Source organism: Bombus pascuorum, chromosome 15, assembly GCF_905332965.1.
Source record: "Bombus pascuorum chromosome 15, iyBomPasc1.1, whole genome shotgun sequence".
Lineage (NCBI taxonomy): Eukaryota > Metazoa > Arthropoda > Insecta > Hymenoptera > Apidae > Bombus > Bombus pascuorum.
Window position 1 is genome coordinate 1,504,110 of NC_083502.1, and position 18,349 is coordinate 1,522,458.

Here is an 18,349-nt window from a genome sequence, read left to right on the forward strand (position 1 = left end):
ATTCAATCTATATATATATATATATATATATATATATATATAACTTCGCAAAATTACGAATACCTAGCACATAGATAGTTTTAATTTTAAATATTCTTTGTTTCTTAAATCACATAATGTAACTATTAATAATAAGCAAATATCTTAAGCTTTCTACAAATTTTATTTAGCATGAAAAATTAGTGACATTTATTTAGGTTTGCATTATATAGTTCTTACAATATTTTTATATATGTGAATGAATTACACAATTGTTAATAAGGAATTTCTCTTATTTATTTAAACATTTTCTTATACTTCGAGGAAATTAATATAAGTTTTTACTGAAATGTTAACATACATGTAAAATACAGAATATACACAAATACTAAATGACAGGTTTAAAAAATTATATTTGTTAAAAATATTGTAATGTGTAATACAATAAGAATTTTGTACACATGTATAAGTATTCAAACTTTCTGGACTATTTATAAAAAAAAATATAATTTTAGTTAAGCAATCAAAATATCATTAACAATAATATTTTGTGTAAAAAAATATCCTTTTTCAATTAAATGTTGTTTCCTTTTCTATTACTGTTTTTAAAATGTTACTTTTTTGTACATTTATGAAACATTTATGTCCTTGGTTAAAATACAGGAATGAAAGATTATAAGAAATGTATTATCCATTTGTTTTGCACTTTGCGTTTTGTTCTGGTTCTTGTGACCTTTTAATAACTTCTCTTTTCAAGATCTGTGCTTTTTTTCTTTCTTCTTTAATTCTTAATCGAGAATTTCTTCTTTCTTCCCTTGTTCTTACACGATTTCTTTTTGATATTGGGTCTGGGACAGCTGTATGAGGTTTTAAAATACTAAAGCACTTTGGCTCCTTCGATTTCAATAATTCTCTACGTTGTTTCTTTGACAATACTGGAGCTGTTGTAGAAACAACGAATAATTCTGAATTATCACGAGTAGCAAAAGAACCTAACCTCTCATCTAACCGAGAATCCTCCAAGAACTTGTCAACATCTTTCATGTCTATATATTTACGCCATGCTATTTTTTTCTTTTTGGAAATTCTACGTTTTTTAGTACTAGCTGCAGTCATCTTATCGTAATTAATAAAATTATATCACGTACTGTAGCACTTAGTTTCCAAAAGATAATCTGATTTTCAATTTATTATCTGTTGGTTAGGTTTTTATTTATGTTTCGTAATTAGTGAATTTGTATTTGAAACATATTCCTATATCCATGAAAAAGGTACATTAGAAAGATAGTCTATATAACATGACATAAAAACTTCTATGAAAAGAACTATGGCTTCAGAAATGTGTCAAAAATAATTTATCTTATCTCTTAATCTCATTGATTTAAAAAATGCAAATTCATTACAATGTAATGAAAATTCGAAACATAGAGAGCAACAAATATTCAATTCTTTCAAATCCTAACTTTAAAACTTCAGAAGTTTTTCGTTCTTAATAGTGACATTTCCAATTGTATTGCTTTACAGTGTTACGTTACTAGATAAACTTTTAAAACTTTCAAGATTTCCAAGTTTTTCAAGAATTTTAGATTTCAGGGTATCGAATGTTATTCGAATTGATTCGAATTTTGATAGTCTTGAAAAATACCGAATCATTTCGAAACTGAGGTTCGAATGCCCATTATTCTAGTAGTCCTCATATAAACTCGCCACAACGTAACTGGTCGTATGAAAATCCAGCTTGTTCCCGACACACGTGTTGCGTATGCGTATACACACGCGCGCATCACCTGTGGTGCGGTCAGAAGGCTGGCCACAACACCAGAGAAAAAGTTGTACTTACCGATGGCTGTCATCGCTTTTTCTGACAGATGTTTTTGCGTGATCTATCACACGAGCTCCGCCGTTTCCGAACAGATTCCGCCGATAGTCTCACCTTTAGACCTTTTCTGAACTCAATATTATCGCGATAGTAGGGAGACAGATTCTAACCGAGTGTGCTCGCTTTTAAGTTTAAAGGGTGCGTCATTGGAATTCCAAGGATCACGATTACGCGAGAGAAGATCGTGTTAAAAAGGGGGCTGAAAGAATAAAACAGGGGAATATTAAAGAAGTGCGAGAAGAGATCACGTGAAATAAAGAGTGTGACTGAGGAACAAAGGGTATGGCGAAGACGTATGATTATTTGTTCAAGTTGTTGCTGATTGGTGACTCAGGGGTCGGCAAGACGTGCGTCCTCTTCAGGTTCTCCGAGGATGCTTTCAACACGACCTTCATCTCGACCATTGGTAAGTATATCCTTTTTTCTTTTCTTTTTCTCAACAGCATTTTCCTTTCTTACTTTTATTCATCTACTTTTGTTTACAGATTTTCAAGTAGTAGTACATATTTTTTCAATGAATATCAATGAATTACTCATCAAATCTTTATATACAATTGAAAGATTAATTACCGAAAGAACATTTCTCTTAATAATATTTGCTATCTTACAAATGTAAATTTAATTGTATATTTGTTTCTTTTTAAGGATATATTCTTCTAGAAGTTTAATTTAGGTGACCGCTGCTTATGCAATGATTATTTAAATACAGTTATTACATTTGTAGAAAGAATTTTCTTTATTAAATGCAACTGTGTATTTTTATTTTGTGATCTCTATATCCTGAGTTCTTAATTTAGAGATTGCTTCCTTTTGTTTATTGGGATTTATTTATAGAAGGATTTTTATTTGTTTATTTGGTTGTTTACCTTTTGAAGTTTCATACATATATGTATATGTAATATTTATATTTCTATATATATCTACTTAGCTATTTATATGTTTTACGAAATATTTGTGCAACTTCATAAACATTCTTATCTATATGTGTATTTATATACATACACAATAGTTACTGATTTATCTAAGATATTTTTGCTGTGTTTATTTCTTGTTTATTAATGTTTATTTTCAAAACATTCAAAATCTGAATATTAATTGCTTCAACTTTCATTGTTCCTTAAATTATTTATTATAATTGATGTTCTTTAAAGTATACATATTTTTAATATATATATTTATATTTGTGTGATTATTTACTTTATACCACATACCAATGACTTAGGAGAAAAGATTTAAGTAATGAATTAATAGGAATATATTTTGTTACAATAATAACAAAATGTATAGTAAATTTAATATGTTTCTATGTCAATGAAATTTTTAATCCAATTATATATTCAAGTAAATGAAAACAGATATTATTACATGAAATAAGATCTATTGGAAATATCACATTACTTAATGGGTATATATTTTATATTGTATTATGTTTTTTTTACATTTATGTAGATATTATTTGTTATCCAAACACGTGGCTTGAAGAAAAGTAAAAATTTTAAAAATAAGTTATATTTTAATATTATTTAATATTGAGAAGATGAGAAAAATTTGATTATATATTTTTTTATAAATGGTAATTGTTAATCATAAAATTGTAAATAAAATTATATCAAATGCATAAAGTCAGATCAACCAATTATTAAGGCCACCTTATTATGTTTATTTGGACAAAGTATATTTAGCACTTAAAGATTAAAGTAAATATCAATTCTTATTTTCTTCTTAGTATGAAAAAATTAATATTAATAGAATGAATTCATATAAGCAAAGTATGTAATATTAATATTTATTTAATATATCAAATAATGTTTATTTAGAAATATAAGATATTCAATTTTATCTTTTGGAATTTTGTCTATCCCTAATCATTTTAGAGATATAATTCTATACAATTGTGTGAAACACCCTATAGAATAGCTTTGTATAGTCATGCAGAATAATAAATTTATGTTGATTTAAATGCATATTCATGCATGTTTAAACATTCATAGCACAACATAGATTCCTTTATTTGTAAATGTAATGCATAATACTTTGTGATTGTTTTAACTTTGATTTGAATCAATCTATAATTAAATTAAAAAAAGAATGTTTTTAGAGAATATATATATATATAGATATTTCAGAATTATACTACAGAAAAACTATAGTTTTTACATTTATTAAAATATACTTGAAATAAATTTGAAATCCAATCTAATTCTTAAAGGCACAAATTTTTAATATTTATTGTGTGCGGAATATTAAGTGTATTTTTTAACAGTTATGACATTATCTAATTTGTTTATTAATTCAATAAATTCTTTTGGCCATTGATTTGTGTTATTTATTTATTTCATGCTTCCAGGAATTGATTTTAAAATAAGAACCATAGAATTAGATGGCAAGAAAATAAAATTACAAATATGGTAAGTAATAAATAATTAAATCAGATTCCTAAGACTAAAATATTTCATAATATAACTATTAAAATGTAGTAATATAGTATTAAGATATAATTTTAATAAGAATGTAACAAATTTAAGATTGAATTAGTTTGTTCAAAATTGTTATATTTCAAATATTTTTGTCAAATAGACTTTATTTCATCAGAAAACCTTTCGAAAAGAAGTATGCTTTACTCTATATAATTTTCCTAATATTTATTGGAATAAAGTTGTTTTATATGCCTTTAAAGGGATACAGCAGGCCAAGAAAGGTTTCGTACAATAACCACAGCATATTATCGTGGTGCAATGGGTATAATGCTAGTTTATGATGTAACCAATGAGAAAAGTTTTGAGAACATAAAGAACTGGATTAGGAACATAGAAGAAAATGCGTCTGCGGATGTTGAAAAGATGTTATTGGGCAATAAGTGTGAGCTCACAGAGAAACGGCAAGTTTCAAAGGAACGAGGGGAACAACTTGCTGTTGAATATGGAATAAAATTTATGGAAACCTCTGCTAAGTCCAGCATCAATGTCGAAGAGGCATTTTACACCCTTGCACGAGATATCAAGGCTAAAATGGAAAAGAAACTGGTAAATATCTTTTTTCGATATAGTTCTGCTTTCTTCTTTTGTCTTCTTCTGTAGTTGTAGAGCGATGATAGGAAAAAAGATATTGATTAATAATTCTTTACTATTATAAGTATAATTAGCTAATAGTAAAAAATATAAAATTGGAAAAATTGACTGAACTTCCTAAAGGAAACTGTTTAAGTGTGTCACATCTAAATTTGAATCGAATAAAAAGTTTAATATATCAGTATATTTTACTCCTATGTTTAGAGAAATTATAAGAATCTCTATTGTCATAATTATATACTGAAACATGAATTATATACATATATATATGTAATTCTTTCAGTGATAATTCTAGAACTCAATTTTATCATTTTCCAGAGATTAAAACTGACTCTTGTTTAGATATAGTTTAGTGGCTTTCACAGATATATTCTAGCAAATAGATATACACTGATTAACCACCATTTCTTTGTTTCCTGTGTCTGTTTCTCTGTGTTTGGTGCGGGTCTGTCTCGGCAGAAGGTAACTCTTTCTCTCTGTACACATTACATATTTTGCACGACTATTTGTAATTTATCTACATTTAATACTAACACTTAGTACATTGTATCAGAAAGTTAAAAAATAATTCTTTGCCTATTGTCAATATGTTATAAATTATGCTTTCTTCTTAGTTATTTTAAAATATTATTTATTATAAAAGATTTATTCAGATTCTTCTGATTCAGTGTCACTAATAATATATTATACTATATATGTATCCGTATTTCACTCTTGTCTATGGTGGAGTGTGTTCTTTTTATCAAACTACGCTTTTGTTATGTAATAGCATGCATATTAAGAGCTTATGTGGGCATGTTAACATCATAACTGTTTTATAAATTTCATTTCTTATTATTGCTTTTATATTTACCAACTTATATTCTTTTACTCTCATAGAAAGCCATATAAAAATATATGAATGAATATTTTATAGTAACATATGACACACTTTTAATACCTTCCATAATTCTTCATAATCGATATTGACAAGTACAAATTTTATTTTTGGTGTTTCAAATTATTTATTATTAATACTTAGACTGTGGATTTGTATGCATTTGAAGATGCAAGAATACACAGGTCACATAATATACAAAAATATATAAAATATCCAAATCATAGTATTCTATAATATATTTAGCAGTTAAAACAATTTCCTAATAAAGTTTCATCTTAATTTTAAATGATTAAAAATCCACACAAACATCCACAGTCTACTTTTACTTAAATAAACGGTATATTATATGAAATTAGTATCTCTAACAATGGAATTATTTTGAACACAGGAGGCATCAAATCCACCGAAAGGAGGAGGACATCAATTGAAAGCATCCGAGCCACAAAGGAAGCCACCAAGTTGGCTTGCACGATGCACTATACTCTGACCCATCAGCCGGCATATCCTCGACCGTCACCAACTACTCTTTACCTTCGGTCTCCTTCGCTCGCTGTACGTCGCGAGTACTTCTGTGATTTTACTCCTTGACGGCCACCTTCGTTTCCCTCCGTCGCTGCCGGTCTCTCTTTTTTACTGATTACTCATAGGAGCTCTTTTTATCCTGGAGGAGAAACTGCCTTTCCCCTCATCCTTTCCGAAAAGAAATTAAAAGAACAAAAAAAAAAAAAAAAGTAAAAAAAAAAGGAAAAAAAGAAACAAAAAAGGAGAAGAAGAAAAAAAGGCACGTTCAAAAGAGAATTTCCCGAAGGAAACGAATCGCGAATTGTGATAATTTTTGATAATTTTTTAACGACGCTCGAATACCACCTCGTAAGTCACATCGTTTCTACTTGTCATGTTTCATAACGAGATATTAGGAGTGCAATTGATCGAGCAGTCTTTAGAATGCTTACGCCGTGTAAAATTGATATACTGTCGAAGAAGGATAACCTTAACTTCTCGACCAGTCAATGAGCAATCTAGAAAATAAATCAATTTTTAGAATTGCGCGTCGTAAATAACGTGCAATTCCGCTTTTCGTTTATCGTGCGATTCATTTACATACGTTGTAAGCTTTGCTATAAATGAGGATAATAACGACGATAAGCTGGAAGTTGGCCACCCGTAGAAACAATAATAAATCGTTGATTTGTTTTTAACGTGTTAACTTATAGTGGCTCATGAAAGTATTCTAATAATTATCGCAGAACTATTTTATGAATATATCACGTGTAATGTACGAAACTTTTTGAAATTTTATTACCACTATAGTGAGACACGATTATCGTGATCATAATAATAAAATTTGAAATAATAAAATTCGAAAGTGTATATAGAAATTTCAAGATATTTATTGCAAATATACAGTTAATGAAAAATTAGTACACAGCATGAATAGTCATCTTAAACTTAAGTAAGTGATAAAGATGAACTCTCTGAACATAGAGAAATATTAATATAATGCATAATTGACTGTTTAAATACTTTTGTGACTTCTGTAAAATATATGCTTCTACTATCTTATAGATTCTATGTACATTTTCGAATTTATTTCTTTATCAATATAATCATGCTATTTAGGTTTCATTACAGTACTAATAAAATTTCAAGATGTTTCCTATAACACACATAATATACCCATAAAAGGTTTTTGTAAATATCTGAATACTTTCATGAGTTGCTGTATATTTTGAAAATCTCTGTTCTCGTTCAAACGACCGTTCGATATTCAGCAATTTTGCTTGTATTGTATTAAAATTCGGCTATATTAAATCAATACTGATAAACATGAAAAATATAAGATGTTTTTATATTTTTATGTTCAGATGCTATGCATACGAAGTTTCTCCTCCACGTTTTAATTAATCAAGGGGTACGATTTTTTAACACATTTTTTGCATTCGCTTTATTTAAATGAGTGAAAAAGGGAAAGAAAAGGAAGTAAACAAGAAAGATAAAATAAAAGGAAGAAATTTCTCTCCGGCCAATGCATGAGAAATCTCTTCTTTTTTTGAAAAGCATTTCGAAGCTATTTCTTTATAAGACATTGTAAAAGCAAGACAAAAAAGAAGGGAGATGCGAATAGGTGAACAATGGGCGGTCATTTTTTATATATAAATATAAATATTTATATAGATATATATATACATGCATATATATCTATATACACATCGTCAAGTTAGCTTTTTCACCGGATCGAAGAAGAATTCCTCATTTTATTAATTCAATAATTAGCGCAAATTCAGAACTCGAAAAAAAAAAAAAAAAGAAAATAAGACGAGAAGGCTCTTTCAATATTTTTGATTTAAACTCTTTTTATTCTTCCCTTTCTCTCTGTTGTTGAAGAAATAAGAAAAAAGGAAAACGAGAAAAAAATGGATAAAAGAAGTAATACAAAAAAGATGGATCACGGATTTCGTCTTCGTTTGAAACGCTTGTTGTAATAGTTTTCTTTTTCCAAAGAAACAGAGGGTTCTCTTTTTTTTTGTTTCTTGTTTCCTAAGAACGAGGAAAAAGGGATTCCAATCTGTTTCCACTTATATACTTAAAATATACGATTATTATAATACATTTTATATTAATCCTATTCGTCTATTTTTATTGTTATAACCCGCCTTTCCTTTGATATCGAGACGCGATCAATTTTTTAATTGTCAAATGTTATCGATTAGTTGCGAATAATGATAATAATGAGAATAATAATAATGTTACACGATTCCGTTTATATTGTTATTGATATTATTTATATAATTACGACTCAGCGTCGACGGTGACTTTTTTTTAATCTAGTATATATAAACGTAGTGCTATTTAAAGAAACAAGAAACTATGCGTCGCATACGAACAATATTTTTCTCTTTTCGTTTTAAGAAACTTTTCTTTCATGGTCAACCATTGTAATAGAGAGGTCGCTGGAAAGCTTCCAGTTTTAGTTTTTAACAAAATGGAACAAATTGAAAATGGCAACGAACTAACGGCTAATTTTTTCCTTACAATCTCAAACTGCTTCAGTGCAAGAATGGTGTTGTATATACAAAATTATTAGTAATTTTTTAACATGTTTTATAACGATAAGCAATGTAATTTTATTTTGAAATATTTTATCAAGTCGAAATAAACCTATTACTTATCAGATGTATTGAGAAACTGAAATGAAATAAATGTTGGTAATAATCGACTTGATTAACTTCATTCATTAGAATTGTTTTCATTATTGTTATATTTATGTTAAATTTGTGGACAGCTCGTTGAAGATTCTGTCCAATTTTTCTTCAAATGGTACAGGATCTTGCATTTTTGTTTCGAAGTTTGTTAACATTTCTTTCAGCTGAAAAATATAGACTAATAACACAAATACAATACATGATATAGTTAAACATTTTTAGTATTATGTAACTTTTTATGATACTAATAATGCAAAAGAATAATATAATCTATGTACCTTGAAACATAAATTTTCCATTTCTGGATGTAATAATATACTATTATTAGGTAATTTATTGAATTCGTTAACAGAAAGAGCAGTTAGTTTATGTTGTAATTCTCTTATATTTGCTTTGTTTCTTTCATTAATTGCATGAGAACAGAGACCAAAAGTTTGCAACCGTCTGTTCAATTGAATTGCAGCTTTGCTACTTTCTAATAAATATTGCTGCTCTTTTGCAATCTTGGCAATATTTCTAATTTAAATAAACAAAAATTATTTTCAAACTAATATCGTAATTAATAATAAATAAATGATTGATACATATACAGTTTTTATAAATAATATTCATTTCATACAAATAAATATTTACATATTGATGATATATTATTACAATCTTAATGATATTTTTACTATTTAATATAAGTAAAGAACTTTAAAAGTATCTAAAATTACTTGTAAGTTATATAATATTTTAAACAAATAAGATATTGTATCGTAAATAACTCTTACAAAACTTCAAGAAGATAACTTAATCTTTAAGAGGAAGCAGAGATAATTGATAAGAGTAAAGCAAATGTTAAACCCATTTCACACCTTTTCCTATCAAACTTTTATAGAAGATTCCTTTTATAGAAAATAAATATTAAAAAAAAAAAAGTATTTAAAATATAAATAACAATAATTTTCTAAGAATGATTTCTAGAATAATAGTGCAATAAAACTTTTATAGAAATTTACATATCAATATTAGCTGTGATTTTCTGATAATCATTCTTTAGTTTTGTTAATGCTTGCTCTAGTTTCTGTTTTTGTCAAATTTCCCGCCGTAATATATTTTCCAAACTCGTGATTTTTAATTTCACTTTCGCTGTTTCTGTTTGGCAGGATAGAGCTTCTTTTGTTAAAACATCACTCTCTTTAAGCAAGGTTTCATAATTCATTGATAAATTCGAATAATCAATTTTATTATGCATGTTTTCCTCCTCCAATCGAACAATCGCTTCTGATGCCAATTTTAAACGAATTTTTAATTCGTTCGATATTTTTTGTTCATTTTGTAATAGATGATCTTTCGAACAAAGTTCTTCGCGTAGCAATAAACATTCTTTTTCTAAATTATTCAATTCCTTCTGAAAAATGTTATTAAATATTCATTAAAACAAATCTTATTTTTTACATATTGATTTTTGTTCTTTTGATTTAAGAATATGTCAGATATAAATTTTGTATAAAAGAGTATAAAAATGGTGTTTACTGTATTTTGTTGATGTTCATAAATTATTTCGCGAAATTTCTTCTCAAAGTGAGAAATATCTGGTATATTAGATCGGATGCTTTCCATTTCTCTTCGGTTTTAATCATTAAAGAATTAATTTGAATTATGATTTGATTATAAAGTTTGTTCTGTTCTATAAAATAGTAAAAATTGTTACAAAACCACTCGAAGTTTGGAATACTACTATATCATCTTGAATAATCGATTTATCGAACTTACAGGACATAACAAAAACTGAGAAATCGCCAATTGGTGCGTTGGCTGCATGTGTATTCAATGCTTTAGATTAATGATAAAACAGTCCCAAAAAAGTCGCATGACTCTTTATCTTCGAAAAGTTATGTTCTTGGTACAGCAATTTCTTATGTTTTTAATGTTTTTATTGCAATTTCCATTTGTAAAATTGTAAGAATATTCAGGAATAATATAACAAATAAAAATAATAAAAAATTGATCAACGTAAATTGAAAAAATTTAACATTAAAAAAACTTAATATTAATATTAAAGGAATTTATAAAGTAGAATAAAAAAAGCTTATTGATTTTTCGAAAATAAAGGGCTATGCACTCAAATCTTTTTAGGTTTGTTTCACCATCAACCTAAAGTGTCTAATGCACATACAGCCAACTCATTAGAGATTTCACAATTCTTGCTATCTCATTGTTAGTTTTATCTGAATACATATTTTTCGGGTTTCTTACTACTCTAATAGGACTGTGCACTAATGGGACAGAAATTTAGGTCCAATTTAGTTGAACCACCCTGTATAATGAATTTTACAAAATGTTTATTTACCTACATTATACAACTAGGGATTATATTTTATTATAATATCTTATTATAATCATTTAAAAATTAATTCCTACTGTATTAAGAAAGAAACACAGAACGCATTTTTTAATGGAAAGTTTATTAAACTCGTTAAAAATTTCATATAAAAAGTTAATGACTATCCATAAATTGTATATCTGAAAGCAATAAAACTGTATTTGGCAGTGGTCTTGGCTGTGGACTCAGAACTGTAAATGTTTGTCTGTCAACATCAACATTGGTTCTATAAACAAAACAAAAATAAATTATATAGTTATATAGCTCATATAAATTATTTTCATTTAAAGCATTTTACTTATAATAATTCTTACACGCAGACAAATCCAGCCACATTAGTTTGCACTACGTCATCTTCTGGTGAATCAGCAAACGAAACAGATAATAGATGATGAAGAAGATTTGGTCCAGGTGTAACAGCTACTAATTTTGTTAAATTATCTTCTGCCTTCATTCCAAGAGGCATACATGATGCGGGAAGCACTGGAGCTCCAATTTTGTATAATCTAGCCTCACTCCATTTCACTTCAAAACTGTGTGGATAAAGCGGTGTTCTAGAACCATAGAAATATTCCCTGACACCTTGGTCTCTGGCTTCTGTCCTTTGAGTTTGACTTCTTTCCACAACTCCACCACTTTTTGGAAGGAATACAACTTTAACAAAGTCTGGCATATCTCTAACAAGTTCATTGTACAATCTTTCTTGATCCAATACCAGAATTGCATCTACTTCAAAAGCCTGAGCAGCATGTGTCAACAATTTATATCCATCTCCTTTTACCCAACCACAAGTGTTTATTACTATTCCTGAAACTCTGGCTTTTTTATTTGCTTGAAGTCTATCAGAACAGACTTCTGCGAGGCGTGTTACAAGAAGATTATAAAGAGCAACATTAGCTTGTGGGGTTTTATGTCCGAAGTGAAAGACTAATGGTGCCTGCTGACTGAAACCATCAACTACATTCGATGGACGTTCAACTAATAGTGCTCCAACGGTACCTGGTATTGCTATGTGACCTTGACCAACATCCAAGTCTACAAAAATTGGCCTACGACCCATTCTAACTGCATAATTTAATAAAAGTCTACAAAGAGTTGATTTTCCTACATCACAAGGACCAACAACCATTGTTATGGGACCCCTAGTGTCTTCTTTTTCTGCAGCTTCCCTGAGTCTTTCCATTGCAGCATGGCAATTTAAATAAAGACCCATTGGAGTCTCTTTGGCTACATAACTAACGTCAGTTTTTCCAACTAACTCTACTGTACAACCTTGCCAAGTAAATACAGCTACTTTAGCACCAGCAGTAAATTCATATTTTTTGCCTTTCACTAATTCTGTACCAAAAACTTCAGCTAATCCACTCTTTAACTAAAAAGAAGATTGATATAATATTAAGATATATTTACAAAAGATGGAGATGAAATTAAATAGGCGATGGAAATATAATATAATATAATACAAAGTACACAAAAGATATAATACATACCTCTAGCGAAACTTTTTCATTTTTTGTTTCAACTTCAAATCGTAATTCACAATCTGGATCTAATTTAAACTCCTGTGTTTGCGTTTTTTCGTCTGTCATTTTGTGAATATAAATTATATTCAATTACATGCCTTTATATCATTACCCTAACCTCTATATTAACATTTGGCAATATTTTTAACACTTAAATATAGTGCTAAAAATGAATAGTACTAGGAATGGAGAAATATTCTATTTTGGATTCAATATTCTATATTGGAACAAAATTACTAATTTTTAGAAACCCTAACCGCTAACCTATGGTGTTATTGCGACGGTATAAAATTGCTGTGCATCAAACATCAAACTGAAGATGTTTCTGGAAGCGAGAAGTTAACGACCGCGAATATTTAGAAACAGAATCGCTTTCCAACATTCGAGGAGTATGGATGTATGGTCGTTGTATATTAAAATCTCTAAAAATCTATAAATAAAGAGTGTATAAAAACCATGTCATGCACCGAATAACCCTGACGCAATAATATAATACGGTCATTTGTCCATTGATAATTCCGAACTATCGATACTTATAGAAATAAATCGATAATCTTCTGTTGTTCGAGATGAAATTTCCTCCGTGGTCGAACGAATGATACACACACGCGCATTTGTATTTTCTATCTTGGATATAGAAGTATAATAGAGTTAAAAATAAATGAAAAATTAAATTTTTTAGATCGTTAGGATCGCATTCAGTAGCGAGAATGATACTTACAGGAATTCATCAGTCAAAAGAAGAATTTTTAATAGGAAACCTGAATTTTGTCGACTTAACAAGATTTGATAGAATTTAAGATTTCAGTGTCATATCTTTTTAATATTATTTAGATTATTTTTACTTTTGTAAATCGTATCAAAAACTGTAAATAGTTTAGTATAAAATATATTCGCGTAATACAAACATATTGCGCATATTTGTTCAGCTTCACTTTAATTTTCAAATTTTCAAAGATATTTTATATGATTGACTGTTTGGAACTATTATACGCTTTAATACTCTTTTCAAGAAAACAATTTTCATGGAAAGATTTGTTATAAGTATTAATTATACCACATATTAGATATATGATTATTAGAATAAAGAATTTCGCCTTTTTATGCAATATTAACATTGCAAAAGTTCGGGAAATGCGATACTGGAGAAAAACATGTAATAAACTGTACCAAATAGCAAAGAGATTTCCGAGGAGAGAGAAAGAGAAGAAACTCCCACAATGCAATTCGCGTCAATCGCGTCAGATTCGAAGCCAGAACTTATTCCGTCGCCAAATCTCTATCGTGCAATACATGTCGTCTCTGGTGTTCTATTATGAGTTTATTATGAGTATATTATATGTTATTATGAGTATATTCGAAGTGATCCTTATACGGTAACTAGTGATCGAGTATTGCATTATTGTTATGTTAAAATGCAATGGAACAATTTTCTTTCGCTTTAATATATTTATTTTGAAAACTAGTTGCTACATCGCGTGGGACCATCCGTGCGCCGTCCTTCATGCTCTGACCATCAAAGACCTACGCACCGTAATTCAGACCCTCAATAAACCTAAGGAACCACCATAACCTAAGGAGCCACGTTGGTAAGAGACTTCCTCCTCTTATCTTCATTCATTAACGTGGATCATAACCAATGGGCATCGCAGATCGTTACCCTCACTTTCCTGACGAAAAGTGTGAACAACGAATCCGCGTTCTTTGTTCAAAGGGCACAACCATACCGAGCTTTCCTCCGTAATGACATAAGAGTGAATAGTCAGTTAACACCGGTGCGAGTTAAAACAGTACAAGGAACAGAAGGAGTCAAATCATCACATTCGTCACGTCGAAGACAGTTTATCGATAGAAGATTCATCATCACAGTCACCAACGCGAAAGGAGTCTCAGGTCGTACTCATTCGTAGTTCGATATTTCATATACGTAACCTTGTATCACATTGAAGTTGTTGGATCTTTAAAATATATATTATAACCTGTTAATATCAGCCTTATATTCACTCAACCACCCTTATTATCCCAAAAGAAATAAGGGATCGATCGATTCGTGGCATCGATTAGTCAAATCGTAACGAGAATTCACGACTCTCGTTGACGTGCTTCTTCGAGATCGCGTCTCCCCGCGAACGTTCGAAAGTTTACTAGTTTTGTGCTAATTAATTAGTTATACAAATGATTGCTGTGATGTACGAATCTCACACAGTATTGCCGTTGCTCTTAATAATGTGCGTATCATTTACATGATGCTTTATTTAAGCGTTATCTGCTTGCAAATTATATCTTTATAAATATCTGAGGTGGTATTATTTGTTTGTAGTAGCCGCTTGCCGGGATAGTTGTGCTATAGTGCGCTACTGCTCGTGTGTAGAATGAGACAGGTTCCGCTGCGGGTCACCGTTGTCGCTGCTGGGCTACTGCTGCATTTTTCTTCTCATTTTTGATGCCACGGAAGAAAAATTGGTCTCCGGTCGCTAAGATTTGAGAACCCGGGTCCCGAACGTTCGTAACCTAAGACGCTAACCACTGCGCTGCCGTCGTCCAACACTAGTTAGTGTCGAGTGATGGTATTTTGCTGTTGAGTGTCACTACAAATGTAAACACATGAATACAATGGACAAAATTTGAGATGCACGCTCAATACAAGTTCCTCGCATTACTACCATATCAGCCGCTCCCCTGCCAAAAAATCTCAAGGCCACGGACCCCCCAATTAGCGAACACTCGGCTCCAGAATCGGAGTGAAACGGAAACGACTCACCCAGATGACCTAATCCACCAGTTGGAGCCTCCACCACGCAGGAGTCGACTCGACATTAGTTATTAGAATTATACTTTCTTTACCGCAATAGTGGACAATTGGATACGACATGTCCCTTCTCACAGTATTTGAAGCAGGATACCTTCGACGATGCGACTGATCGGTTTTTCTCTGGGTTTCGTATGTCATCCTCCGGCTCCAACTTTATTCTTTTGGGGCACTCCGTCACTTTATGTCCGTAGAGCTTACAGTGGCGGCACCTAGTCCGGGGGTTTGATGGCCTGTGTCGTTTAATTCCAGGGCCCTCCGATAGATTTTCTGACGAAGATGTCGGATTCTCCTCGTAAGAGAAAACTCTCATTTCACTTCGAAGTTGGTCTTCCGTCTTAATGTCGCTCGTGAGTCCTAGTTTAAAGCGTTGATCTTGTGAACTCAGTAGAGAAAGAGTGGTGGCATTAATTATTTTTTCCGTCGGTAAATTTGGTAGTACTAAATTTCTAGGTTCCGCATTCGGTTTCGGCACTAGCGGCTGGACTATCTCGCGCACGAGGATTACAAGCCCTTGCATCGTTATATTCAGTACTGATTCCACTTCTGATGTCGGATTAACGTAGGAGTTCTGGGCGCGTAACGAATCTTGATGAATTGGCCACTATTGTCGTATAATATGATAATATTTATATAAGATAATATAAGATGATATTTATTGAAGTGAATGTATTACAAAGGTTAACAAGTGATATCGGTGAGTGAATAATTAAGATGTTGATGACGATGAGTTTAGATTTGATAAAGAAACACGGTCAACGGGATGACGATTGCGATTTGGTACTCGACGTACTTGTTCACTGGACTAGTTGAACTTACCGGACTGAACTTCAGTCTAAGTGGAACTGCCCTTATATACTCCTCTTCGTACCTCTCTGTATCCATCAGGTCAATCTTTGTTTTTAAGGAGAGCTATTTAATTACTCCATACCTGTGTTAGGTACACGTCCCTTCCGTGACCGTGTCTACGTTCAGCGACCCGTTATGTCACTTCAAGCTCAAGCCCACTGTCATAAATCTCGGGCGAACATAATTGGATTAAATCATGAACAGCTATTTCTCAGTTTTATTATTTAAGTACGGCTATAATAAAAAGTCTAGACTAAAGTATTGGGGACCTTCCCAAACATTCCAAAAGAAAGGCCCCGATGTCCTTTCATCTCCGATATATATATCCGCCTGATCGGAGATATTCAGAGAGGAGGAGTGTTGCACAAAAGAAAATTCGACCACTTCGTGGTTGTTCTATTCTTTGAGTGCTTTTATTTATCTTGTTTACCTCATAGTATACCATACCGAACTTCACGTTCCAAACCCAACTTCTGGCCCTCACAAAAGTAGACGCAGTCGTAATACATTTGGCAAATTTCCCTCAAATCGTGTACAAAGAATATTGAAATGTCTCTCAAGTATCTTTCACACATGTGACATGCTATCTTTGCTAAATAGACAGATTCACTTGTTCCAAATTGTATATAAATTTATGTTAAATTAAATTAATGCTTTTTCATAATTGTTTTAAATTTCCGCTTGTATAGAAATGATTAATTGGCACGATTCTCGTACTCAAAAAACAATGTCTAAATCTATTGTCCCAGAAACAATGGATACTTAATTAAAAGCTTGAAAATTTCCGTAAGTGTACTTTTTACAGGACTTCTGCATCACAATAAAGAATAAGGAAACAATAGCTTGTAGTTGTAACACATGTATGTGAATAGGAAGATAGCTTCGTATCTAAAATATCCGCAATTCATTTATGGAAATGAAATAGAGGTAGTTGCATATCATGTCTTCGTCTTGATGTCTTCCTCTGTGAGGAAATCTCCGCGAGATAATTGTATCCCTGTACGAACCCTCTATATAACACCACACTGGTTTAGACAGGTCCTCTGTTCTAATGTCACTCATACATTTCATCCCTGTTGCACACCAACCCCCTCTCTTTCTAATGCTGTTTGTATCTTTACCTAGCCTATCTTTACCGCATACTATCGCCGCACTCTCTCTCTCTCTCTCTCTCTCTCTCTCTCTCTCTCTCTCTCTTCATCTAATATAGTACATACAGCAGCTTTGTCGTAACTAATACCTTTCTTGTTTATGGACAAGCTATGTGCTACCATCTACTGAAGATGGAAGGAACTGCAACTTGGAGTATGCGAGAATAGATGGTAACACATGGTTTGTCTGTAGGCAAGGGATACAATATTGCGCGATAAGAACAGACGATACGAACGGTGCTAGACTGAGAAAGCGATAGTGTGTGACAAGGACAAATGTATATTTTCCTTTAGACGACGAGGATAGACCTTATGAACGGTTTTAGACAAAAAGGAAACAGTTTAGACTGCAAATTAATATAAATCAAAAAACCTTAGAAACTCAAGAAGATCAAAAGTTTGCGGGAATATTCAATCACTGAATTATACAAGCTCACTGCAAATATCTGCAAAAATATTAAGTTAATAAATTAAAAACCCTTACTAATAAGTATTACTTATTTCAAAAAGTTTGGAAGTTTATCTTTTTAAGAATAGCATAATTAGATGTTTCGAATTTAAATCATCGATTCTTTTGCACACAATATTACTCAAATCGATAGGTCTGTTTATCGAATCGGCCATGTATTTGTATCTATCA

At 30.8% G+C, this 18,349-nt stretch overlaps 2 protein-coding genes and 1 long non-coding RNA gene across 3 annotated transcripts; 2 read left to right on the forward strand and 1 right to left on the reverse strand.

Annotated features, from left to right (window-relative positions):
• The first annotated feature begins 1,760 nt into the window (after positions 1-1,760).
• Positions 1,761-8,432, forward strand: LOC132914542 (ras-related protein Rab-8A-like). Its single transcript, XM_060973742.1, has 4 exons — positions 1,761-2,264; positions 4,206-4,266; positions 4,536-4,881; positions 6,195-8,432. The coding sequence occupies exons 1-4, from the start codon at positions 2,141-2,143 to the stop codon at positions 6,291-6,293; spliced, it is 630 nt and encodes a 209-aa protein (XP_060829725.1). The 5' UTR covers positions 1,761-2,140; the 3' UTR covers positions 6,294-8,432.
• Positions 8,433-11,421: 2,989 nt separating this feature from the next.
• LOC132914534 (protein CLP1 homolog) lies at positions 11,422-13,194 on the reverse strand. The gene is made up of 3 exons (XM_060973734.1): positions 12,868-13,194; positions 11,692-12,749; positions 11,422-11,603 (listed from the first exon to the last, which is right to left on the reverse strand). Exons 1-3 carry the CDS (start codon positions 12,964-12,966, stop codon positions 11,492-11,494), a joined length of 1,269 nt encoding a protein of 422 aa, XP_060829717.1. The 5' UTR covers positions 12,967-13,194; the 3' UTR covers positions 11,422-11,491.
• A 955-nt stretch (positions 13,195-14,149) lies between these two features.
• On the forward strand, positions 14,150-14,654 carry LOC132914549 (uncharacterized). Its single transcript, XR_009659615.1, has 2 exons — positions 14,150-14,276; positions 14,367-14,654. It is a non-coding gene; the product is annotated as an uncharacterized LOC132914549 (long non-coding RNA).
• Positions 14,655-18,349: the final 3,695 nt, after the last annotated feature.